At 53.2% G+C, this 25,603-nt stretch overlaps 2 protein-coding genes across 5 annotated transcripts in view; one reads left to right on the top strand and one right to left on the bottom strand.

The window, feature by feature from the left end:
* PGPEP1 (pyroglutamyl-peptidase I) overlaps nucleotides 1–1,726 on the bottom strand; it is a 25,816-nt gene extending 24,090 nt beyond the window's left edge. For 2 of the 3 annotated variants that reach the window (XM_058727427.1, XM_058727425.1), the window contains exon 1: nucleotides 1,596–1,726. In XM_058727427.1, the coding sequence (XP_058583410.1) occupies nucleotides 1,596–1,629 (34 nt within the window). In that variant the 5' untranslated portion in view covers nucleotides 1,630–1,726. Of the gene's footprint in view, nucleotides 1–989; nucleotides 1,173–1,595 lie in introns of those variants that run through there. The other variant, XM_058727426.1, reaches the window with a different exon arrangement.
* Nucleotides 1–24,984, top strand: part of LSM4 (LSM4 homolog, U6 small nuclear RNA and mRNA degradation associated) — a 26,842-nt gene extending 1,858 nt beyond the window's left edge. Inside the window, exons 1-5 of one of the 2 annotated variants that reach the window (XM_058727431.1) lie at nucleotides 10,889–11,008; nucleotides 15,578–15,619; nucleotides 19,174–19,272; nucleotides 22,268–22,451; nucleotides 24,299–24,984. In XM_058727431.1, the coding sequence (XP_058583414.1) occupies nucleotides 11,006–11,008; nucleotides 15,578–15,619; nucleotides 19,174–19,272; nucleotides 22,268–22,451; nucleotides 24,299–24,390 (420 nt within the window). In that variant the 5' untranslated portion in view covers nucleotides 10,889–11,005 and the 3' untranslated portion in view covers nucleotides 24,391–24,984. Of the gene's footprint in view, nucleotides 1–10,888; nucleotides 11,009–15,577; nucleotides 15,620–19,173; nucleotides 19,273–22,267; nucleotides 22,452–24,298 lie in introns of those variants that run through there. The other variant, XM_058727430.1, reaches the window with a different exon arrangement.
* The last annotated feature ends 619 nt before the right edge of the window (nucleotides 24,985–25,603 follow it).

Raw genomic sequence — 25,603 nt, forward strand, 5'->3', positions numbered from 1 at the left:
GTGAACCACCACAAAGTAAGGAACAGCCCCCTTAAGGGATGCATGTGGGTGTCTCCCAGGACAGGCTGACGGGACACCACCCTGCCACCCTCCTGTCCGCTTGCTCAAACTCCAGCCCCACTTACAAACCAAGAGAGTCCACCTGAGGATGCTCTGCAGGCACTGTGGCACTCGGCCTCACCGCATCCCCCTTTCAGCCAAGGCTGCTTCCTGGGCCCCGTTTATAGGAGGGAGACTAAGGCACAGAGAGGTGAAAACAGCTGCCTAAGGTCACACAGCCAGAAGGCAGAAGAGCTGGGATTTTAAACCAGATTCATGAGAGTCCACAGCTCTTCTACTCTGATCACCCTGTCACCCTGCCTAAAAATGAACACCCCCAAGAAGACTGAGGGTCCCAGGTGGGGTCAAGGCCCCCCCCCCCAAGGGATGCTGTGTCCTGGAACAGCAGGCTTCCCCCCCCGCCCCCGCCCAGTGGGGGCAGCATTTCTCTACCCCCTCTCTCCTCCTTCATAGACTAAGTACGAGTCTCAGCTCAGCCACCTACAAACAGGGTGACCTCTGTGAGCCTGTTTCCCCTTTGCCAAATGGAGATGGTGAACCTATCGTGACCTCATGCAAGGAAAAAGTCCACTCCGGTGGCTCCCTGCATAGTGGACACGAGAGGAACAAATAACCAGATACAGGAGGGCTGCGCGGGTGGGGGGGGGAGGGGGGCAGTGACCCTCGCCCCAGTTACACACATCTGCTGAGTGAGTGCCTTCTTCTATCTTCCTGAGAATTCCAGGCCCAGCCTCACCCTCCCGGGTCCACAAACCACTTGCGTGAACCTTAGCGGGATCTCCTACTCTGACCCCTCCAGACAGAGGGTCAAAATGACCCCCCAACCAGAGGCCGGCGGAAGTTGACGCCCACGTGGCCCTGAGGCGGAGTCTCCTCGAGGAGGAACAAGTTAAGTTTCAGGGAGTTGGTGACAGCGGGGAAGGACTCACCCATAAACAGCCCGGGGCGAAAAGATATTTGACTCAGCCGGTCCTGGCGATAACAGGGACAGCGGCTACCCGCTCGAGGTCCCCCGACCGCCACCTGCTCTTGCCTCAGGAGAGCAGCCCCCTCTTAGCGCAGGGCTGGGGGAGCACTGGCTGCCAGGAGGTTCATTTGTCACTGGGGCACTTCCTGCCCGCAAATTGGCCTTTGTCCCCTGGGGCCGTGGGTGGGGACAGGCCCGACCTCGGGAGGGGCAGGGATAAGTCCAGTCCTGCCCACCAGCCAGGCAGACAGAAGACAGGTGCCCAGAGAGCCACTGTCCTCACCTGGGGAAGGAAGGACGTCCGAGGGGCCTGCTCCGCGCTGGGCACTTGACCGGACCCCCACGCCCTTGCCTGCCCCGACCCCTGACAGGGGGAACACAGGGGCGCTCCTTCTTCACTTTCTACGTGTTGCGCGGACTGAGCTGGGCGATGACATCTTCCAAACCTAAGACGACTCCTAGCACCTGCCCCGCCCGGCCACCGCGCCCCTCCCGACCCCGCCGGCTCTGGAGCCGCCCGCCCCGCCCCTGCCCGCGGCCGCTGTCACCGCGGCCGCCATCAGCGTACCCGTCACCACCACCGCCTTCCTGGGCTGCTCCATGACGGGCTCAGGCTGCGCCTCGGACCCGCTCCCGTCGGGACTGGCGAGTCCCGCAGCCGCCGCTGCCCCCGCGGCCCGGATCCCGCGCCGCCCCGCCCCCGGCCCCGCCCCCGGCCCCGGCCCCGCCCCCGGCCGGGCCGCTCGGCGTGCGCGCCCCCGGGTGCCAGACGCTGCGTGCGCGCCCAGAACCGAACACTCACCCCCGGAGAGAGCCCAACTCCCCGCCTTCCCCGGCCTCAGTGTCTCCACCTGAGTGATGGGGACAGTTCGTCCTGTGCGGCGTGGCCGCTTGAACTCACTGAGCGCCGCTGTCTGCTCACTGCTGTGAATTATCTGGGTCCCCTCCCCGCCACCTGCCGGTAAGGCTCCGTTAGTCGCTGCGTTTTACAGAGGAGGAAACTGAAGCATGGATCCTAAGGCCACTCGACTAGAGCCTCCTGGAGTCCCAGAAGCAGCCTGCGGGCCAGGAGGTTGAGAGGGGGGACGAAATAAAGCGAAAGCCCAGCACCACAGTGCGGCGGCGCCCAGAGGTCCTCTGCAGGCTCCTATGTTGCAAAGAAAGAAGGTGATGTGGCTCCGCAGACCTAGGCTTCCCCTCTCTCCGTCTCCCCAACACTTACCCCACTTCTAGCCCCAACAGCCCTCCAAGGGCCTAGCAGCGTCCCACCCCAGGGCCTTTGCACTTCCTGTTCCTGCTGCCTGGAACATGCCCTGCCGGTATCTGCGAACCTAGTTGCTTCTCTTCCTTCAGGAGTCAGCTGCACTTCACCTCTTCCTGGGTGTTCTCTTTGCCCTCCCCGGCTGAGAATCCCCTACCCGGCCCCTCACCCTCTGTGAGTAGGTCCATCTCCTTTCCTTGCTTGCCCTTCGTCCACAGTCCATGATAGACTCTACTTTTCTGATTTATTTCCCATTTCTTCTGACATAGGGATTAGAACTTCCAGGTCAGGAGCTTGCCTCCATTACAGCCATGTCCCTGCACCCATTATGTGCCTGGCATACTGTAGGTGGCCCACTAATGATCATCAGAGACCAGGATTTCTCCAAAAACTGCCAGAGAGAGAAAGCTGAGTTTCTGGCCCCATCATCAGAAAACAGGGCTAGACCTTGGACTCGGGTCGCTGACATCTCATTCCAAGCAGCCTTGGCACCGGATTAGCTTGGGTGCTGACTCAAAGGCCATCTGCCTCTGGCCCCAGCCTCAGAATACCCAGGGCAGAGCTCCTCGGACTGGCCTGGAGCCCTGATTTGCAAGCTCAGACCAGAGGTCACATACTCGGTGGCTATTTTGGTCTCTGGCAGCTTCAGGTAGAATTCAGAAAATCTGAGAGCCGGCTTGCACCAGCTGTGCGAACAAGAGCCAAGCCAAGTGGGAGAAGAGAACAGAACAAAAATCTCCCCACGATCACGTTTCATAACTCAAACATTGTCAGAAGTGTCTGCACATGTTGCTAGAAGCCAGGGTTGTGAAGGGAGGGAAGCCACATCACTTGCCCTCATCCCAATGTACAAAAGGAAGGAAACCTGTATAACATCCAGAGTCAGCGCTGATGGGGAGAAACTGAGTCACACAGTACTGCTGAGAGCGAGTGGAAGAAAGGCCCAGCAACACCAGGGGATAGATGAAGAGGCAGGGAGAAATGGAGGGCTCCTTAAAAAAAAAAAAAAAAAAAAAAAGCGGGGGGGGGGGGGGGGCAAGATAATTACATTGGAAAGCCAAGCCCTAAAGCGCTGCTGTGGAAAAGCTTGGCAGTTCCTCAAAAAGTTAAGCATAGTGATCATAGGACCAGCAATTCCACTCTTAGGTATAAACTCAAAATAATTGAAAATAGGTGTTCAAACAAATACTTGTGCGTGATTGTTCATGACAACGTTATTCAATTGCCCGAAGGTCTGTACAAACAAATGTTCATCAATTCATCAATGGCTGAACAGGGAAACAAAATTGGCCCATCCATGCAATGGAATATTACTCAGCCATAAAAAGGAATGAAGTTCTGATCCAGGCATGGATGACTCTTGAAAACATCGTGCCTGGTGAAGGAAGCCAGTTACAAAAGGCCATGGAGGGTATGATTCCACTTATAAGGAATACCCAGAACAGCTCTGTGCTGATGGTGTGGAGCCTGCTGTCAGAATTCTCTCTCTCCCTCTCTCTCTCTCTCTCTCTGTCCCTCCCCTGCTCATGCTCTCTTTGAAAATAAGTGAAAACTTTAAAAGTAAATGAATGAACGAATGTTCAAAAGTAAATGAACGAACGAACGAATGAATGAATGAATGAATAAGAAATGTCCAGAACGGGCAAGTCCATAGACAACAGAAAGCAAATGAATGGTTGCCAGGGGCTGGGGGAGGGGGGAGAGGGAGTGATTGGTAAGAGGGATGGTATTTCATTTTGGGGTGATGAAATGTTCTGGAAGTAGAGGTGTTGGTTGTACAACATGGTGAACGTATTTAGTGCCAATGAATTGTACACTTTAAAATGGTTTAAGGGGTTTTATGTTATGTGCATTTTATCACAAAGAGAAAGAAAAGAAAAAAAGAAAAGATCAGGGGCACCTGGCTGGCTCAGTCAGTAAAGCATGAAACTCTTGATCTCTGAGGGTAACTTTGAGCCCCAAGTCCAGTGTAGAGCCTACTTTAAAAATATACAGGGTCAGGGGCGCCTGGGTGGCGCAGTCGGTTAAGCGTCCGACTTCAGCCAGGTCACGATCTCGCGGTCCGTGAGTTCGAGCCCCGCGTCAGGCTCTGGGCCGATGGCTCGGAGCCTGGAGCCTGTTTCCGATTCTGTGTCTCCCTCTCTCTCTGCCCCTCCCCCGTTCATGCTCTGTCTCTGTCTGTCCCAAAAATAAATAAAAAACGTTGAAAAAAAAATTTTTTTTAAATATACAGGGTCAGCTGGGTGGCTCAGTCGGTTAGGCATCTGACTTTGGCTCAGGTCATGATCTCTCGGTTCGTGAGTTCAAGCTCCGCATGGGGCTCTGTGCTGACAGCTCAGAGCCTGGACCCTGCTTCGGACTCTGTGTGTCCCTCTCCCTCTGCCCCTCCCCTGCTCTCACTTTGTCTCCCTATCTCTCTCTCTCAAAAAAAAAAAAAAACAAAACAAAAAACAAAAACATAATAATAATAAGTAAACGTTAAAAATTTTTGAAATAAAAACAAACAATAAATAAAATATTTAAAAAGAAGAGGAAAGAAATCCAGCGTAGAAGAGTTTATGGAATAAAAAGCAAATGTTCAAGAAAGAAAGAGAAACACAAATGTGTTTGCAAATGCAGAAAATATCTCAGGAGGGAAAAACAAGAAATTGATGCTAGGGCCTCTTGGGGAGAGAACCGGGATGGGGGTGAAAGTGGGAGTAGAAAGTGGGAGTAGAGGGGGAACATCGCCAACAGCTTTTGCACCCCCAACACACATCACCTACAGGTTTCTGCTGTTATCTGAAAGTGGAGTGTTTCTGTGAAGCCTTTAGTAAGCAGAAATGGCAAAGAAGCATCTAAATTAATATGGAAAATTTTTTTAGCATTCCCAGACCCCCCAAAATAACCTCTTAGGCTTTTTTCTTTCTTAGGCTTTTCTGTCTTAGGACATATCTTGTTTGTGTGTTTGTTTTAACGTGTATTTAAATTTTCAGAGAGAGAAATAGAGATCCCGTGCACAAGGAGGGGAGGGACACCGGAGAGAGACTCCCAAGCAGGCTCCACACTGTCCGCACGGAGCCCAACACAGGGCTCGAACCCACAAACTGTGAGATCACGACCTGAGCCGAAGTCGGAGGCTTAACTGAGCCTCACAGGTGCCCCAGGACGCATCTCGTTAAGGGAATGAATGACTCAGTCGATCGGCCAACCAACCAATCAAAATAAGACACAGACGCTCACAGCCACAGGCGGGTGCTCTGGTGGCTTGACGTTGTGACGCTGAGTGTAGTTCTCGGAGAAGGAGCTTGGGGCTTCCATTCCTGCTGCCCCGGATGCTGCCTCTATAAGGACTCGCTGCAGAACAGTCGCTAAACCTTCCCATTTCTTTCGGTTACGGAAAATGGGTACTAAGGAGTAGGTACTTCATAAAAGCAAGTGGCATAACGTGAACTTTTGAAAAGTTGGGGATACCTGTAGTCCAAAATAAATCCAACACGGACGCTTTTCCTTTTGAAAAAAATGCCACTAGAGTTTTGGGGTTTGTGTGTGTGTGTGTGTGTGTGTGTGTGTGTGTGTGTGTGTGTGTGTGTTTTAATTACACCTAACATAAATTTTACCATTTAAAAAAATGTTTAACATTTATTCACTTTTTGAGAGGCAGAGCGTGAGCAGGGGAGGGACAGAGAGAGAGGGAGACACAGAATCCAAGGAAGGTTCCAGGCCCTGAGCTGTTAGCACAGAGCCCGATGTGGGGCTCGAGCTCACGAACCGTGAGATCACGACCTGAGTCGAAGTTGGACGCTTAACCGACTGAGCCACCCTGGCGCCCCTAAATTTTGCCATTTTTAAGCGTACAGTTCAGTAGTGTTAGAAGTACATTCAGGGGCGCCAGGGTGGCTCAGTCGGTTAAGCGTTTGACTCTTGAGTTCCGCTCAGGTCATGATCTCACTCGCAGTTTGTGGGTTCGAGACCCTCATTGGGCTCTGTGCTGACAGAGCAGAGCCTGCTTGGGATTCTCTCTCTCTCCCTCTTTCTCTGACTCTCCCCCTCCCCCCCAAAATAAATAATCATTAAAAAAAAATAAAAAATTAAAAAGTACATTCACACTTTCTTGCGAGTGGTCCTTAGAACACTTTTTATCTTGTAAAACTGAAATTCTGTCCCTATTAAACACTAACTCCCCATTCTCCTCCCCCAGCCCCTGGCGCTCACCATTCTACTTTCTGTCTCTATGACTATGACTGCTCTAGGGACCTCATATAAATACAATCATACAGCCTTTGTCTTTTTGTGACTGGCTTATTTCAGTTAGCACAGTGTCCTCAAAGTTCCTCCGTGACCGTGGCATGTGTCAGACTTCCTTCCTGTTTAAGGCTGATAATACCCCATTGTATGAATACGCCACATTTTTTCTCCATTCATCCCTTCGTGAACACTTGGGCTGCTCCCACCTTTTGGCCGTCACGAAGACAGCAGCTATGAACACGGGTATACAAGTATCTCTTCGACAGGCTGCTTTCCAGTCTTTTGGTCACTCAGCTTTTATAACTTCTCTTTTTGAAACAGCTGAAGACTAATATAAAGTTGCAAAAATAGCATTTCCATGGACCCTTCGCTCAGCTTGGCCCCGTAAAATGGTCCATCTTACTAAACTATTGCCAAACCAGAAATTGACATCGATACGATGTAATGGACTCAGTACCGCACCGAACTTCTCAGAGTTGTTGAAAAACCAAGTTTCATTTGTAAAGAATTGTTTCCATGCATTAGCGTGGATGACAATGTGGTCACACAGAATAAGGGGGAATCTTTTTTTTTTTTTTTCCTTAATAGAATGGGATATGTGTCTTTCCTTGTTGTTCATGACCTGAGCAGTCTTGAGGAAGACTGGCCCGTGTCCTGTGGGGTACCCTCCATCTGGGTCTGTTTGATGTTCTTGCTGTGATTAGAACGGGGCTGTGGGTATTTGGGGGAGACCGGAGAGGTGAGACGCCCCTTTCGTCTCATCGTAGCAGGGATCCCTAACATCCACACAATTTCTCATAGTGGTGTCATCTGGGTCTCCTGTGGCTGCCATAACAAATGACCACAAATTCGGTGGCTTAAAACAACGCAAATCTCTTCCCTCAAGGTTCAGGAGGCCAGAAGCACAAAACCAAGGTGTCCCTAGGGCCATCTTCCCTCTGGAGACTCTAAGGGAAGATCCTTCATTGGATCTTCCAGCTCCTGGGGATTCCTCGACTTATGGTTGCATCACCCCAAACTCTGCCTCTGTTCTCTCTGTGTCTCAAATCTCCCTCTGCCTTTCTCTTAGAAGGACATCAGTCACTGGGTTTGGGCTCCACCCTAAACCCCTGACAATCTCATCTCAATACCCTTAACTTGATTAAATGTGGGAAGCCTCTTTTTCCAAATAAGGTCACATTCCCAGGTTCCGGAGTCAGGACCTGGACGTGTCTTTCGGGGCCTGCCATTCACCCCACTGTGTGTGGCAACTGTTACATGTCTCCACCGTCAAGTCACTATTTTCCCCTTTCTCTGCTCTGTTCTTTGAAAGTGAGTCACGGAGCTCAGCCCACCCTTGGCGATGATGGCGAGGTTACATATAATTTTTAATGAATGGAAAATATTCCGTCTAGTGGGTGAACCGTAGTTTATGCAACCAGTCCACTGCTGTTAGACCTTGATGTTCTTTGTGTTATTTTACAATTGGCAACGTTGCTGCAAGGCCTTGGCATAGAGTGGTTCCCTTCCTTTGCAAGATCTCCTTGGTATAAAATTTCGGAAATGGCTTACTGAAGGACGTGACACGTCTGTGGATTTTGAGACCTAATTGGCCAACAATGCCAATGTTTTCCCCACTCGAAAGGAAATATATGTGTACCAGTTTTCACCACCACTTTGACAGCATGGGGTCTTACAATTCTTCAACCCCCCCCCCCCTTTTTTAGTGTAGGGTAGAGTGTTTTTGTTAATTTGACAGATACCTTGACCTTTACTCTTCAGGTTTCTGCTGTCAGAAACACAACTTATATTTATTTTATTTTTATTTGAGGGGTGGGGTGCAGAGAGAGAGAGAGAGAGAGAGAGACGATCCCAAGTAGGCTCCACACTCAGCACAGAGCCCAACTTGGGGCTAGATCCCCACCCTGGGATCATGACCTGAGCTGAAATCAAGAGTCCACCACTCAACAAAGACACCCAGGCGCCCCCCAGAAACACAATTTAAAGTAGACTGGAAAAAAAAAAATAGCATTATTGGTTCAAGGGATAAGGAAAGAGGAGGATTTATGAAGCATCAGGTACAGCTGGATCCAGGATTAAATACGGCCAAGATTCTGAAGTCGAGATGGGGAGGTCTGTACTTGACTCCCGCTCGGGTTCTGCCAGTTCAGAACCATCCCAGGGGAGCCTTCTGATTGGTTGAGCCTGGGTCACGTGTCCTTGATGAAAAGCAGGAACTTGGCTGACAGCGATAAACAGGGGCCTACACGTCAGAGTTGAGAAGGCTTAAGTGGGCAAGCAAGCAATGACAATGTGACACAGACCAGGTAGTGATTCAGTGCCAGCTACTGAAGTTCAAAGTGTAAGAGAAGGGGCGATTAGATTTGGGGGGCTATCACGGAAAGGTTCGCAGAGCACCTATACATTCGTGCACCTTATGCCAACTGCCGGGGACCGACCCCAAACTCCAAGAGAATTAAGCAATAAAGGACAACATTTTGGGCTAAGTGGAAAGTCACACTGCATGGCTTCAGGTACAGCTGGATCCAGGGGCTCACACCATGCCTCCTTACCCACACGGTAGCTCTTGTGGAGGTTGGATTCACCATGCAGAGAAAGCATCGTCCAGAAAACCAATCCTAGTCTTTCACTGTGTCACTTTTAACAACCTCCATGGAAAGCTCTCTTGGCCAGCCTCAGCATCCCTCCCAAGGGAGATCCTAATTAACCTTGGCTGGTCACATGCTCCTCTTTTAACCAATCATGATGGGCCGGGGGGATGGAGCCTTCTATTCTGCCTGGCCATCCCTATGTTAAAAGGGCCGACAACAACTGCAGTGACTGCAGTCTGCCACACGGGGTCACCCAAGCAGAGTTTTCAAGGATGAACAGGCGTTTGCCAGTTGGGCCAAAGAAGAAACTGTAAGCACAGAAGTCGAGGAAAATCAGAAAGGAGTGTACCAGCCTGTGATTTTCTTCCTATTTCCACCACCATGCTGATGCCAAGACAGTTCATGGTACCGCAGTTTCTGTTGTTTACCTTAATCAGCCTTTTTAACATTGGCAAACAAGGCTTGGCTTGTCATTCTAATCCCTCTAACCCAGTGGCATATCACTATTAGTCACCTACCAGTGTCCTGCACACAACCCAGACCCCACCAGCACCCAGGCCTAAGCCAATGCTAGAGAAAGCTTGAATATATACCCCAGCTGCCCTGACCCTAGGTGGAATCACTATTAAGACACCAGCTTTTCTGCTGTCTCCGTGAGGTCTCCAGCTGGACTCACCCCCAGTTGCTAGACTACTGCATTGACTACCCATTGGTGCCCCCTGCAAGGATCCTACCCTCCCTTTCTCAGTCTCCACCTCCAATAGGGGTTTCCTGGGGTCACCCTCTTGATAGGCTATGTGCCCTTGAGTCTTCAAAGTTGGTTCCCGGGGGGTGGAAGGACCCCAAGCTAAGGCTTGAAGGACAACTGTTGATTCAGCGCTCCCAGGTGCCTGGCACTTTATGTGGCTTCCATATTTTTTCAAGCCACACAGTAACCCTGGTTGGTAGAGATGATTATTTCAGTTTTTAAGGAGGAGGGAAAAGGGAATAACATGCCTGACTCAGCTCATTTATAGCAGCGCTGGGCACCCAGATCTCCCTCCCTCACCAGGTCCTAGAGGGGAGATTTTAGTGGGAGGTGGCTAGGCCTATGTGTTCCCATCTTTTTCTGCTCGGGTCTCTGAGGCCTGATGCAGGGGAATTTTTATTGAGAACGTGAGCGTCAAGGCCTCCCCAAGCAGGCTCCAGGAAATATAGGGCCTTCTTAGCTGGAAGAACTTGGCCCTGGTCTTGGTAAGAAAGGCTCTCGTGCCAATGCTGACACTCAGGACACCTGGAAAAGAGTAGTCACTGGAGGAAGGCACCTACTGCTCACTTACAAGCTTGAAGGTCAAAGCAGAGGAAGGAACCCTTGATGGCCACCCAACTGAGGCTCAGAGAGGCACAGTCGGGATTCCAACCTACCAAAAGACGTGCCTGGGGCGAGGCTCAACTAAAATAACTAAAATCAGAAGTGTAGGAGCCCTAAGGGAGGCATTAGACACAACCCAATAACCACGAAGCCTCAATTCCTTCCTTTGCAAATTGTGGCAATATCCGGCTTTGCCCACAGCGCGGAGCCCAGGAGAGCAACGAGAGTTTCACCTGCGCATGCGCCTTTACCCACAAGGCCACTGGCGCTGGCGCGCGTGGCTCCGCCCCTTTTTCAGCACTCACGTCGACACTTTACGGCCCTCTCTCGTATTCCTCCAGCGAGAACACAGCCAACCTTGTCCCTCTTGTCTAGCCGACCCCTCCCTACTCCACGTTGATTGGTTGCTCTTCCCTCGAGCCCCGCGCTGACTGGCTCGCGTCGCTGCCACTTCATTTCAGCTTAGTGGCGCGCGGCAGGGCGGCTACCGGCAGGAGCGTGAGCGGCGGCGGCGGAAGTGATCGGCTAGCCGGCTCCCCGCCGACACCATGGTGAGGGCTGCGCGGCTGCGAGGTCTCTCCGGGAGGCGGGGGACGCGGCCGCCGAGCGCCTTCGCGGCGGGCGCTGAGGCAGGGGCGACGCGGAGCTAGCGTGCAGCCAGGGCCTCGATTCTACCCCCCGGCCGCAGACGAGGGCAGGGAGGTCTCCCAGGGCACCCAGCACGTCGCTCTCAGGGAATTTAGGATTGGACGAACGTGTACTCATAATACGTCTGCCTAGCTGCAGTCTTCCCACCTTGCAGATGGGGAAACCGAGGCCTGAGAGAGGGGACCCGGCAAAGGGTCCGGTGAACGCCTTAGAATGAGTTCGGGCAGGGAGTGGCTCCAAATGCATCCGACCTAATCTAACTTCATATATTGGAAAGGTGGAGCGACAGAGGGCCGATCTGAGTTCTCAAGTTAAGCCAGTTCCGAGACTTTCAAGACCTGCAAGGTTCTTAGAATGTTAGCACAAGTCTTCTGTGCCACTCGTTTTCAGGCTGAAAAAAGCCGGCCCATAGAGGAGATTTGCCTTCTCCCTGGATCACACAGGGTGTCGTTTCTGGAGAAAGGGCGTTTTGAACCACGAGTGGAATCACTGCACCCTCCCAATTCACTGAAGGAGAAACTGAGGCCCTGACCGGAAACCTCTCCAGAACCATGCTGCTCTCGGGTCTGGAAGTTCTGGACTTAGGCCAGAGAGTTCCTGTGCCTTCAGTGTATAGACAGGGAGGTGCGCCTGGCTGGCTCCGTTGGTAGAGCATGCGACTCTTGATACTGGGGGTGTGAGTTCAGGCCCCGCGTTGGGCGTAGAGCTTACTTAAAAAAAAAAAAAAAAATGTGTAGGGGTACTTGAGTGGCTCAGTCTGTTGAACGTCCAACTTTTGATTTTGGCTCAGGTCATGACCCCAGGGTCATGGGATGGAGCCCCGTAGCTGAGGATGGAGCCTGCTTTGGATTCTCTCCCTCTGCCCCTCTTTTTGCGTGCTCTCTCTCTCCTCAAAAAAATAAAAAATTAAAATGTGTGGACAGGGAAGCAGGACCACACAGAAATTCAGAGCCAAGCCTCCTAAGGAGAGTGCCTAGCCCATCAGCACCAGTCACCCTGAGGGTTAGGGAAGGCTTGCACTAAATACTGCTGGCTGTTGCAGGAATTGAGAGAAGGGAGTGAGGGCAGAATTGACCTGAGGGCATGGGCGGAACCGGAAGTTTCCTTCCTCGTTAAGCTCCCTGGAGGCAGGATCTTTGACTTTTATCCCTGATAAGTTGTTGCCTGAGCCTAGAACCGTGCTTGTGGAAAGACTTATTTTTTCAGCCTGAAGAATGTTCACGAAGGGACAAGGCATGACACACTGCCAGTTCCCTGTGGTCATGGTGGGGCCGAAAGCAGGAGGTCTGGAGGGTGGATCCATGACAGCTTCCTGAACTGGGAGCCTCAGGAAGCTGTCAGGTCTAGCCTTAGATTGGTTTAGACCTGAGAACCAGACCCCAGACATTCTGAAAAAGCCTAGAGGAAGGGAGGCTCTTTTCTGAAGCTTTTGACTTTCCCAACTCCGGATGGCCTTGTCTCCCCCAATGGTGTCCTGCCCTGTGCCATCTCCCTGGTCACCTTCAAGAACTTCTTCCCCACCGAGTTTTTTAAGTTCTCAGGGATCTTCCCCTTCCTCTAGCCTCTGTCTCCGGCTCAGTTTAGGGATAAAGATCTGGAAGATGGCAAGATGTGGACACTGCTCCCGGCCATTGCAGCCTTGGGGGGACTGTTCCGATGCCACCCCTCCCCATCTGAGCCTCGCCTTTTCTTATCTGTGGGGTGGGGCAGTTATTCCACCCACACCGCTTGCCTCCCTGGATGATGTGTGCATTTTCTTGTGTATTTGTTCAGCAAATATTTACTGAGTCCCTCTCAAGTGCCTGGCTCCAAGCTCGGCACTGGACAAAGTCCACACCCTCTGAGTTTTCCAGTCTAGCCAGGGAGACATAATAAACAAGATAATTAGAGACTGGCTCTGTCCTATAATGGAAGCAGCAGTGGGTGGCCCAGGTGGAAATCTCAATCCCTAGACGAGGTTATTATGAGGGCTTGGCCAAGAGCCTTAGGAAGTGATATGGGAGCAGCTACCAGCCTGGGGAAGGACAGCTCAGGCAGAGGGAACTTGGGGAACAAAGGTCGTGCAGCACAAATGGGTGTGGCTTGTGAGAAACCGAATGGTCCAGTTTGGCTGGAGCTGGCTTGGCCTTGTGACCTGCCTGGGGACTGGATGTGCAGGGGAGTGTTGGGAGCAGGTTTTGGTGCCTTCTGTGTCTCAGACGCCTTCTCAGCTGCTTTGTGAATAGGGCACTGCCAGTGACAGCCGAGGAAGCCGTGGCTTCTCCAGGGCTGTGCTGCCAGTAGCCGGGACAAGGGAAAGGCCAGCGCCGGCATAGAAGCCTGTGCCTGGGTGGCTCAGTTAAGTGTCAGGCTCTTGATTTCGGCTCAGGTCCTGATCTCACAGTTCCGTGAGTTCGAGCTCTGTGCTGATTGGGATTCTCTCTCCTTTCTGTCTGCCCCTCCCCCGCTCACGCCCTCCCTCCCACTCCCTCTCTCTCAAAAATAAATAAATAAACTTAAAAAAAAAAAAAAAAAAAAAAAGCAGGGCACCTGGGTGGCTCAGTCAGTTGAGCTCAGCCTAGGTCAGGATCTCACAGTTCATGAGTTCCAGCCCCACATCTGGCTCGCTGCTGTCAGCCTGTCAGTGCAGAGGCTGCTTCGGATCCTCTGTCCCCCTCTCTCTGACCCTCCCTCGCTTGTGCTTTCCCAAAAATAAAACAAATTAAAAAGAAGGTGCGTATGCTGTAGGAGGACCCCTGTGGGTCCCCTGCTGACGGACATCAGCTTGCTTTCATGGGCTTTACCAGGATCTTGCTGTGTGTCCCTGGAAGGTCCCTCCTGCTCTGGCCGCTGTTCCCTCATCTAGAGGGGCCTTGGCTGCACTTCTCTCTGCCTCTCAGTGCTGAGTCCATCTTCCTTTTTGCCTTCCAGGGCCAGCCTGGCCCTGCCCCCTCAGGTAATCTGGGAGGAAGACCCGAGCGTGTCACCCTGGTCCACATTCCCATTTTGGACACAAGACAACAGGCTTGCCCAGGAAAGCCTGAGGCTTCTCCACTGTAAAAGGCGACCGAGGCTCGCGGCCCCACGTGGGAGTCGGAGCCTCCTGTTTTTCCATGGCTGTCTGCACCTGGGCACCATCGCACAAATGAGGGCACAGATGCTGCAGGTTGTCTCTTTGGGGCCCCAGCCTGCTTGCCCGCCCTCCTCTCAGCAGCCACCACTTCTCCACGTGGCCCCTTCTTCTCTTGCCCTTCCAGGAAGCCAATACAGGAAGTGGGCTTGGGCCTGGCTTCCTGCCGGCGCTGGACCTCCCCTGGGCAGCCCTTCATAGAGAAGGTCTATGGGATGTGGGAATCCCCGCTCAAGTCTTTCCACTGGGCCCCCCCTGTGGGGGTGGAGGGCCATTTCTGGCCTCCGGTTGCCACCACCTGGAGAAGCAGCTGCCCTGCGTTGGGAGGGTGAGGGCAGGGTACAGTGAAGCTCCTGTCCCCCCCGCTGAGGCAGTGTCTCCTCCGTGGGACCCTCGGTCCGGAACCTTCATCTGGCCTTGCCAGATGGCCTGTCATTGAATCCCGGACCCAAGCACTGCCACCCGAGGTCACCCTCCTGGAGACCGAGAGGCAGGCCCTTAGCATGTGGGTCGTGATTTGTGCACCCAAAATGAGAAGAGCAGGTTTTTTTTTTTTTTTTAATATCTTGAAAACTTTGGGTGATATTTCAGAGAGTGCATCTTTTATTTGCCGTCACTTGTAGTGATGACAGATTTTTTTTCTGGAATGTTTCTTCCTCCTACCTGATGGAGTGCTCCCTGAAAACCTAGCTCAGACATAGGCACCTTCGATCAAGGCTGACTCCCAGCTGCTTGGCTGCCCTTTGAGGCGTGGGCTCGGCATGAACTGCCTTCCAGCAGATGGGGTCAAGCCAGGCTCTATCTCTTACTAGCTCTATGGTGCCCAGCAAGGTCCTCAGTCTCTAAGCCTCAGTATCCCCATCTGGAGAGTGGGTGTGACAATAACCTCACTGAGGATGAAGTTGAAGGAGCTGCATGTATTCACATGGATGCATCTCAGAGACAGCAGTTGAGTGAAAAACGTGACCAGCAGTAGGACCTGTGTGCTGTGATGCTACGGATAAGCATGGAGGGCTAAGCCCTTTCCTGTCGAGGGTGTAAATGTATGCAACGTGAGTTATAAAGAAAGGCCCTTGGTCAGCCCCAAGACCAGGTGACTGCTGCCTCTGATCTTGGGCAGGAGGGAAGTGTTCGAGATTTTACCACACCGGGAGGCGGCTGTGTGTCCTGGGGTTGGGCAGCGTTGGGAGCACGTGTCTTCTATCGGGGGGGGGGGGGGGGGGTGAGGGATGCAGGCTCCCACACCCCCAGCGCTGTGATGAGCTGGCAGATTTGTGAGACTGGAGTCCCGGCCGTGCCCAGAGGCCAAGGCTCCTTGGTGCTGATCAGACAGACAAGTCACGTGCCTTTGTTTGCCTTACAGCTTCCCTTGTCGCTGCTGAAGACTGCTCAGAATCATCCCATGGTGAGTCCATGTGGGCCGGGGGCAATGAGTTTCAGTGGGGGCCAGCCTCAGAATGGGGGTGGGGATACTGGGCAAAGGGTGAGGCAGACCTGCCCTCCTAACCCTCTTCTGCCTGTGTCAGGACCTGGGTTAGTTCTGCTGCTTATAAAAGTAATACATGCTTCTTAAAATGTCGAACACTGGGCCACTTGTGTGGCTCAGGCAGTTCAGCATCCGACTGTTGATTTCGACTCAGGTCATGATCTCACAGTTCATGGGATCGAGCCCTGTGTCGGGCTCTGTGCTGACGATGCAGAGCCTGCTTGGGATTCTCTCTCTCTCTCGCTCTCAAAGATAAATAAATGTTTAAAAACTTAGGGGGAGAAACGGTCAAACGCCATGGGGCACCTGAGTGGTTCAGTGGGTTAAGTATCCGACTCTTGATTTCGGCTCAAGTGACGATCTCAAGTTTTGTGGAATCAGGCCCTAGGTCAGGTTCTGCGCTGAGTGCGGACCCTGCTTGGATTCTGTCCCTCTCTTTCTGCCCGTCTTCTGCTTACACTTACACACACACATGCTCTCTCTCTCTCTCTCTCTCTCAAAATAAATAAACTTTTTAAAAAAATGTCAAACACTAGAGATACATAGAAACTAGAAGCTCCAGGGGCACCTGGGTAACTCAATCAGTTAAGCATTCGGCTTCAGCTCAGTTCATGATCTCACGGCCCTTTAGTTCGAGCCCACGTTGGGCTCCATGCTGACAGCTCAGAGCCTGGAGCCTGCTTCAGATTCTTGTGTGTCTCTCTCTCTTTGCCCCTCCCCTGCTCATGCTCTGTCTCTCTCTCCTTCAAAAACAAGTGAACATTAAAAAAAAACCTAGAAGCGGGGGCGCCTGGGTGGCTCAGTCGGTTAAGCGTCCGACTTCGGCTCAGGTCACGATCTCATGGTCCCTGAGTTCGAGCCCCGCGTCGGGCTCTGGGCTGATGGCTCAGAGCCTGGAGCCTGTTTCTGATTCTGTGTCTCCCTGTCTCCCTGCCCTTCCCCATTCATGCTCTGTCTCTCTCTGTCTCAAAAATAAATAAAAACGTTAAAAAAAAAAAAAAAATTAAAAAAAAAAAACAAACCTAGAAGCTTCTCTTCATTAACCTTCCCAGCAAATTAACTATATCTTTGATATATGCACATCTACACTTTTTTTTTTTTTTTAAGTAGACTCCTGGCCCAACTGGGGCTCAAACTCACAAACCCAAGGTCAAGAGTCACATGCTACACCTACTGAGCCAGCCAGGTGCCCTGCACATCCAGACTTTTAACATACGTGTATAAACATGAATGTGCTTTTCAAAAATATACATGGGATCACATAACACGTGTTTTTTCCCTAAGTGACTTTTGCCCATAATCATACAGTGTGTGATATACGTCAATATATCCTGTTCTCTCTTTTTTACTGAAATATAATTCATAGTTCAATCTTTTTTTTTTTTTTTTTTTATGTTTATTTACTTTTGAGAGAGAGAGTGTGTGTGTGCATGCACAAGCAAGCAAGGGTCAGAGAGAGGGAGACAGAAGATCCAAAACAGATTCTGCGCTGACAGCAGAGAGCCTGATGTGAGGCTGGAACCCATGAACTGTGAGATCATGACTCGAGCCGAAACCGGCAGGTTAACTGACTGAGCCACCCAGGCGCCCCTGAACCTTTTTTTTTTTTTTTTTTTTTTTTTTGAAGTTTTTACTTAATTCATTTATTTATGCAGTCTCTACACCCAACAAGGGGCTCAAACTCACAACCCCGAGATTAAGAGTCACATGCTCTTCTGACTGAGCCAGCCCCGCGCCCCTACAATTCAGCCTTTTAACACATACAACTCAGGGGTATTTAGTACATTCACAGTGTTATAAACAACCACCTCTGTGTAGTTTCAGAACAATTTCATCACCCCGGAAGGAAACCCCATCCCTGTTAACAGTGACTCCCCTTCCCCCAGCCCCTGGCAACCACTAACCTGCCTTCTGTCTCTATGGATCTGCCTCTTCTGGACGTTTCCTAGAAATGGGATCATACACTGTGTGGCCTTTTGTGTTTGTCTTCTTTCACTCTGCATGATATTTTTCGAGGTTCGTCCACATTTTAACGTGTATCAGGGCTTCGTTCCTTATGGCCATGTGATACTCCTTTGTATGGACATACCACAGTTTGTTTATCCATTTGTCTGCTGCTGATGGACATGTGGGTGGTTTCTATTTTTTGTCTATTTGGGATTGTTTTGGCCGCAGTGACATTTGTACACTCGTTCTTGCGTGGATGTTTGTTTTTATTTCTCCTGGGCAGGTACCTGAGTTGATTCTTTTTTTTTTTTTTTTTCCCTGAGTTGATTCTTTTTTAAATGTCAGCATATTTTCAGAATGATGTGCTACTACTTGTGTTTTTCCAAAACACATTAAAATATACAAGTAAGGGGGCAACCGGGTGGCTCAGTCAGTTAAGCGTCCTACTTCAGCTCAGGTCGTGATCTCACGGTTCATGAGTTCGAGCCCTGCGTTGGGCCCTGTGCTGACAGCTCGGAGCCTGGAGCCTGCTTCGGATTCTGTGTCTTCCTCTCTCTCTCTCTGCCCCTCCCCTGTTCATGCTCAGTCTCTCTCTGTCTCTCAATAATAAATAAATGTTAAAAAATAAAAATAAAAAACACAAAATAAATAAAATTTTTAAAAAAGAAAGCTTTAAAAATAAATAAATAAAATAAAATAAAATAGACTAGTAAGTAAGCGTTGGATGGAAAAAGACTTTCCAGACCACCAAAGCTCACACATGTGCCATCAAAGAACACCTGCCCCTGGCACACCTGCCCGGACCAGCTGAGGTGTGCCTTCCCAGCTGTCATGAATCAATCAGTGGCCACTGTTACCCAAGTCTCGCTGGTTCCTTTAAAGAAAAATTTGTAAAGGATTTTTTGTGGGTTTGTTTGGTTTTTGTTTTCTGTTTTTCTGTTTGTTTGCTTTGCACAAAAAAATTGGTTTCGGGGCACCTGGGTGGCTCAGCCGGTTAAGCGTCCGACTTTGGCCCAGGTCATGATCTCATGGTTCGTGGGTTCGAGTCCCGCATCGGGCTCTGTGCTGATGGCTCGGAGCCTGGAGCCTGCTTCGGATTCTGTGTGTGTCTCTCTCTCTCTCTCTCTCTCTCTCTCTCTCTCTCTCTCTCTCTCTCTCTCTCTCTCTCCGCCTCCCCAGCTCATGCTTGCACTCTGTCTCTGTCAAAAATAAATAAACTTTAAAAAAAAAAAATTTGTTTTGGTTTCATCATAGAAGTCTATGATGCCCAGCAAAACATACAGAGGATGTAAAACATGTCGCCTGTAAGATGGGCCACTGAGGCCGGGGGTCAGGGGGTGGGGGGGTGGGTGTGTGGGTGTGTATGTGTGTGTGGACCATGTTAGGCACCATGTGCTGTGGCTACTGGGTCCCAAGAGGTGCTAGGTTGTGTCAGAATGAGGCCCGGGCCATAGTCCCGTAGCTCTTAGAAGTAGGGCTGTGCTTCCCTTGGGGCCCATGGCTGACTTGGGGCCGTTTCTTTCCAGCTGGTGGAACTCAAAAATGGAGAGACATACAATGGGCACCTGGTGAGCTGTGATAACTGGATGAACATTAACCTTCGAGAGGTGATCTGCACATCTAGGGTGAGTGCCCTCGTGCCCTGAGTCGGTGCCCACTGCCTGGGGGCCTTCTGGCACAGCTGGTCAGGCAGGGCCAGGCTGGTATAAGATCTGGGGCTTATAGAGCCTCAGCGCCTTCAGGGGAGTGAAGGCCCCTCCCTGCCCTTGTGGGATGACATCTGCCAGGTCATCCCGCCAGGGTAAGGCTATGGAAGAAGTCGGGACTTAGGAAGGGCGGGGCCCGAGTGACTGGTCCAGGTGTGGTGGGGGCAGATGTGTGGGCCTCCAACTCCACCTAGTGCCCCGGACTTTGCACCTATGGGGACGCTGCCCCATCCGCCCACCTCTGGTGCCCATCCTAAACAAGAAAGACTTAGGCCTAGGGGGCACTTCTGGCTACAGATCCCTAGTGTCCAGGTAGGGCGGTGGCCTCCAAGGCAAGCCTGACCTTCCTTGTCAGCCTCTGCTGCCTTTGGTCCTGGTTGTGTATATCTCTCACCCAGCAGGCCAGGGTGATGTGGCCATGGGATATCCAGGCCACCAGGGGGCGAGGGCAGCCCTGTGGCCCTGTGGACTAGGAAACTTGTTTACCTCCCAAGGCCTCAAACCAGGAAGTACAGGGCCAGGAGGACCCCTGGATGGGCCAGGACTGGGGGTCTAGGGTCCCAGGCCTCCCCAGCCCTCAGGATGACCCACAGAGCAATGAGAATGATGATAGTGGTGAAGGCAGGGCTCTCTACTGCTAACCTGTGTTGGGGTTTGCCAGGGCTTTCCTTCTGCCTTGATTCCAGTCTCCATCCCCCTTTTGGCAACAGCCCCCTATGTTACAGGGGAGGAAGGTGCAGGGGGACCATCCAGAATGGGGCTGTCTTGAGCCCGTGGGCAGGTGCCCTGAGGCTTGCCATCCCAGAGTACAGCAGAGCACTAGGCAGCCCGTCTTGCCCCTGGGCCGTCCTCCTGGATGGTTCACACCCCGGCAGGCAAACTGGTAAGTGTGACCGTCTCCCCTCACCTGTGTGGCTCTGTGCCCTGCTTCTTGTGATGGTACACTGTGGGAGGTGTTCCGCTAGAAACTTTCTCCGGGTTTTCATGCCGCTCTTCTGGCAGCAGGTGTCTGGGCAGTTCCAGTGTGGCTATAGCAGACACTGTCACAGTGCATAGCTGAGCGCGTGGCCAGTAGGTCTGCGTCCACTGCTGGGGCCTGGAAGCATCCACCAGTTCTCAGGGCAAGGTCAGCCTTGACCTCCACCGCCAGCAGAGATTGGACATGTGGGTCCTCCTGGGTCGTCCTCCCTTTGTATCTACTGGTTGGAAAGAGAGGCCGGTGTGAGGTTCAGTGTCACTTGGGCTCTCCGGCATCCTCGTCTGTAAACATGTGGTAGCAGCACCTCCCTTGGGCAGCAGGCAGCATGGGCAGGATACAGACACCCCAGGGGCCAAGAAAGCACTGGAAAGCTAAGGTTGGTTGGAGGGTGGTTTCAGCTCAGGCTGCTCAGCTCTTGCCAGGGAATGCAGAGTAAGCTCTGGTTCCTGCAGGGAGTGTGCTGGGCCCAGCCCGTCCTTGGCCAAGGGAAAGCTGAGCCCTGAGCAGCCAGTCCCAGCCCTGAGCTTCCATGGAATCATTCTGTTTCTGTCAGGCTGTACTTTGCATCCCTGCGGACTTGGCCCCTGGCCTACCTTTCCTGGGAGAGGAGTGCCCCGAGACCTCATGGGATTCCTGTGCGGGTTGGGGGCTTGTGCACACTCCTGGGAAGAGTTGGCCCCCAGACATTCCCTTTGGCCCTTAGTTTTCCATTTGTCATGTTGAGTACTTCCACTGGGCCAGACCGGCCTGACCCAGGCACTGCTGGGAAGTGTTATACATGAGGACTGGGGGTTTCAAGGAGGCTGGGAAGCAAGGCCTGTCGGGGGTCAGAGTTAGCCAGACATGGAAAAGTGGGAATAGCATATGCAAAGTGCTAGAGGCAAGAAGCCCACTGTGTGTTCCAGAAGTTTCCATCTGGAAGGCACGTCATCGAGAGCTGAGAGAGGGCAGCCAGGGTGGGGCTAGATCTCAGGCCCTTGGGAGCCACACTGAGGAGTTTGGACCTTGTCCTTGGGCCAAGGGGGCCCTGAATGGGTTCTGAGAAGGGAAGTGTCTTGGTCTGATTTCTAGGGATGTGCAGGGAGGAGAGGGCTGCCAAGACTTCTGGCTCAGGGTACCAGGGGTGGGGCTGGAGAACTAATCTGAAGGAAGAGGCCCTGGGCTCCTGCCCAAGGGCAACAGGAGGGGGTGTGGAGCAAGGCCTTGTGCTGGTCACAGGGTACGGGGCGGGGGGGTGGGGGAGGCAGTTGACATCCTAGGACCTGCAGCGTTGGCATTGCTCCGGAGTCTGTGACTTTGCAAGCCTCCTGATCTCTCCAGCCTTAATTAGCTCCTCTGAAAACTGGCATCATTGGTTGCCGCCTCTGGTCAGCCTTGCCACCCCCTCCCGCCCTCTTCACCGGTCACACAGAGTCTCTATCCCACTTACTTGTGTCCCACACCCAGCTCAGAGCCTGTCAGGAGACATGTGGATGAATGAGTGAGTCAGGGCAGGAGGAGAGGGTTCCAGAAGGTGGGTTCTAGAAGGCTGGGGGCAGGAGAGTGGAGGGGCTGGGCCACGGCCAGGCTGTGGCAGTGCCTGGTACGTAGGGCCACAGCCTTCTCTGGGCTGTGGGCCGCAGGTAACAAACCCTGTCCCACACAGGAGGACAGGTCGAGAATGAGGATGCTATCTCATGTGATCCCCTGACTCTTCCTGTATAAAGGGATACCAAGGGTCTGGAGAGATTCCACTGGAAGGCAGCTCCCCCACCCCCACGTCAAGTCCAGGACTGAGAACTACGCAGGGGTGATTGCAGGTGCAGGGAGGCTAGGACTGTGGCCCGGGTGGGAATGGGGACATGAGGGACAGATGTGCCCTGGCCATCTGCACCCCCTCTGCAGGGACACCCCCCCATGCTCCCCAGATCTGAGACTCCCCCTTGTCTCACACAGGATGGGGACAAGTTTTGGCGGATGCCCGAGTGCTACATCCGTGGCAGCACGATCAAGTACCTGCGCATACCTGATGAGATCATCGACATGGTCAAGGAGGAGGTGGTGGCCAAGGGCCGTGGCCGCGGTGGCCTGCAGCAGCAGAAGCAGCAGAAGGGTCGAGGCATGGGGGGTGCTGGGCGAGGTAGGCCTTTCTCTCCCCTCATTCCCCCCGACCCCTCCAGCTGGCTAGGCCACGGGGTCTGCCCGGGCCTTGCTGCTGAAGGGTGGCTGCAGCACGTGTCAGCCATCCCGTCCCAGTGTTGACATTCTTGGGTGGTGCCGTCACGGTGCCACAGGCCTGGCTCTGAGCCCCCTACGCAGAGCTGGGGGTCATGACTCACAGGGCTCTCCTGGTGCTGCTGTTTGCTGCCTGCCCCAGCCCCACAGGCCCAACCCAAGGAGCATCGTGTAGTCGTGGTGGGTGGTGCTGACCCCCCTCCTCCCCGACCTGGGCCCTTCTGCCCGGCAGCAGTCATCGGTGCTCCCTTAACTCTGGGTCCAGCCCAGCCGACTGATGCGGTGCCTGTGCGGACGTGGGACTTGACCCCTCGTCTGATGCCCACCTGTGGGTCCTGGCAGGTGCTCTGGGCATGGCGAGGCACCTCCCCGGCTTCAGTTTCCCCTCTGCAGAGAGTCTGGGGGCCCCTGCCTCACCAGGCTGCTGGTGAGAATCCCAGCTCAGGGCCTGGCGTGAGACCCTTCCCTGCTGTCTCTCCTTTACACAAGGAAGAGTTCATGCCTTTTTGATCGACTCCCCTCACCCTACCCCCAACCCCGGGATTATAAATCTGGCTTAAAATTCAATTTGTTGTGCAGTCAGCTGGGGCCTGAGCCCAGAGGCCATCTGCAGACCCCCCACTCCCTACTCACTCCTCTTGTTGGAGGGCCCTGGCTTTGTCTCTTCCATCTGTAGGGGCCTTCTGTGTGCCAGGCCTAGGTCCCGCCCCCCTCTCCCCCCCGGGGGGCTCATAGGCAGGGCCAGGACGGACAGAGTCAGCCCGGAGCCTCGAGGCTCCCGTGATCGTCAGGAGTGAGCCAGAGGGAGGAGGCGGAGAGGGCACTCCAGATGGAGGGTTACCAAGGCCTGGGGGTGAACTGGGCCTTTTCCATACCTGGGGGCTGGCTCTTCGTGCTGGGGGCCACCACTGTTGAGTGAGCTGCCCAGAGGAGCAGAGACTGAGGGAGGAGTAATTCCTTGGGCCACTCTGAAGAGAGAGGCCATGGGACCCTCAGCGGCAGCTGGAAATCTCACGGTGTGTGGGGTGTGTGGCAGAGCTGGTCTTGCCCGTGAGAGGTGAGGAGAGGCAGCTTCTGCGGGCATTGGCGTCAGTCCCTGTAGGGCCCGCTGTGGGTTTGTGGCGGAAGGGGGACTGGGGGCACCTTTCTGCGTCCCCATGCTGCCCTGGTCCTTCCGGGTCCTCCCTGGGTGGGGTTGTGTTCTATCCCTGACTACTCAGCCTCCTACACAGCTCCTACCTCGGGCTCCACATAAAATGTCTTAGAAACACAGCCCCGTCACTGGCCAGCGGGGGTTAGAGGGCAGAGAACTCCCTTATCCCCGCCCCCAGGCTGGACACACAGAATCTCCCAACGGTTTCTCTCCTGGGCAGAGAGGAACTCTGGTTTCTCTCTGGGTGTGGGCGGTGCCGGGAAAGAGAAGCCTGGGTCCTCAGAGCTGGGGGCCTGTGCCCCTCCCCCTGGGCTGAGTGCTGTCCCTGTTCGGGCTCTCGCTCCCCTCCTCCTGGAAGCCATCTGGCTCTGTCCTTTTGATGACTCCCCCCTACCTTGGCCCCAGGCCCTCTCCCGGGAAGCCCGCCCCAAGCCCCAGTGTGACTGGGAGCTGACCTCTGTCCTCCCTGCCATCCCTCGTACCCCTGGGGACCTGGTCTTGTCCCTTGTCAACACTGAGAACTTTCTGGAGCACCACCCCACATCTCAGCTGGACTTCCAGACCTGGCTCTGCTGCAGCCCCCTCCTCTGTCTTCACAGGTGTGTTTGGTGGCCGGGGCCGAGGTGGGATCCCAGGCACAGGCAGAGGTCAGCCGGAAAAGAAGCCGGGCAGACAGGCGGGCAAACAGTGAGCCGCCCCTCGTCCCCCCGAGACTGAGCTGCCCCTGAGCATCTGTTGCCGCTCCCTGACGCTGCGGTCTTGCTCTCCGATTCGGGAGTGTGTTCAGAGCAAAAAGAAGAGGCAGGTGTTGGGGAAGAGCCCCCGTCCCCCCCCACCGTCTGTCATTTTGTGATCCTTTTTACGTAAGCCCCCCCCCCCTTTATTTTTTAAAGCCAGCAGTTCTACAGTTGGATATGTTATTTGGTGTTTTTGGTTCTGTGATGCCGCAGCTGACTTGATTCCTGGAAGATTCTGTGTTTAGTATGTCTTTAAAGCCCTCGCTCTTGTTTTGAGGGCGGGCGCTTTCCAAACAGGCTTATTTTGCATTTTGAGTTGGATCCTCCTGTGGTGAACAGACCGGAGGTTTTTATTTTAAGCTGTTTGCACTGAGATTGACAGCCTTGGGAGTTTCCTGAAACACGGACCTCAGAACTGCCTTTTGAAAACAAATACGTAGGAACGTATGCCGCCACAGAAGCTGTTCCTGGGACGTTGCTGCGCCCTGCCCCTTTGCCTCCTCTCTCCCTGTTTGTGTTACAAAAATAAAAACAAATACAACTACCAACTGCAAATTCCTAATTCCTTTTGAGCCACTGGGCACATCTAGAGTGTGGTATCCTCAGGAAATCACAGCCCCATAAAAGAAGTTTCCTTTCGAAGGTTGCTGCCTGTCTCGCCAAGGGGAAGTATTTCAACAGGACACTGGTTCCGTGTCCCATGATGTCCTTTTAAGAAAGAGGTGGCTGTTGTCCGGGCAGTGGGAGTGGCCCTCCAGCACCAGGTCTGCCCGTCATCCCTGGGCCCCTTTGCAGAGAGAGGTGATGCGGGGAAGGGAAGGGAGGGAAGTCCCAGGGAGGAGCCAGCGTGATGCCCACGCAGCCCATCCTTTTGCCACCGGTGTCCTGCCCTCCGCCCCTGCTTTGTAAGCACCATTCACACCAGGTTCACTGAGAGAAGCTGTGACGAGCGGCTGCCTCCAGCAACGTGTGAGGAACCTTGTCATGAGGCTCTTCTCTCCTCTCCCCAGTTGGGGCACAGACGTGATCTGCCTGGGATGTTGAGCCAGCACTTTTGTAAAATGTTTCTGTGCCGTTGTCAGCGGACTGATTTTCCTTGTTGTTACAAGTGAGGGGAACCGCGGGACAGCCTGGTGCTGGGAGGCAAGACGGGGCACCAGCCGCTTC

Source organism: Neofelis nebulosa, chromosome 4, assembly GCF_028018385.1.
Source record: "Neofelis nebulosa isolate mNeoNeb1 chromosome 4, mNeoNeb1.pri, whole genome shotgun sequence".
In the NCBI taxonomy this organism is placed as follows: domain Eukaryota; kingdom Metazoa; phylum Chordata; class Mammalia; order Carnivora; family Felidae; genus Neofelis; species Neofelis nebulosa.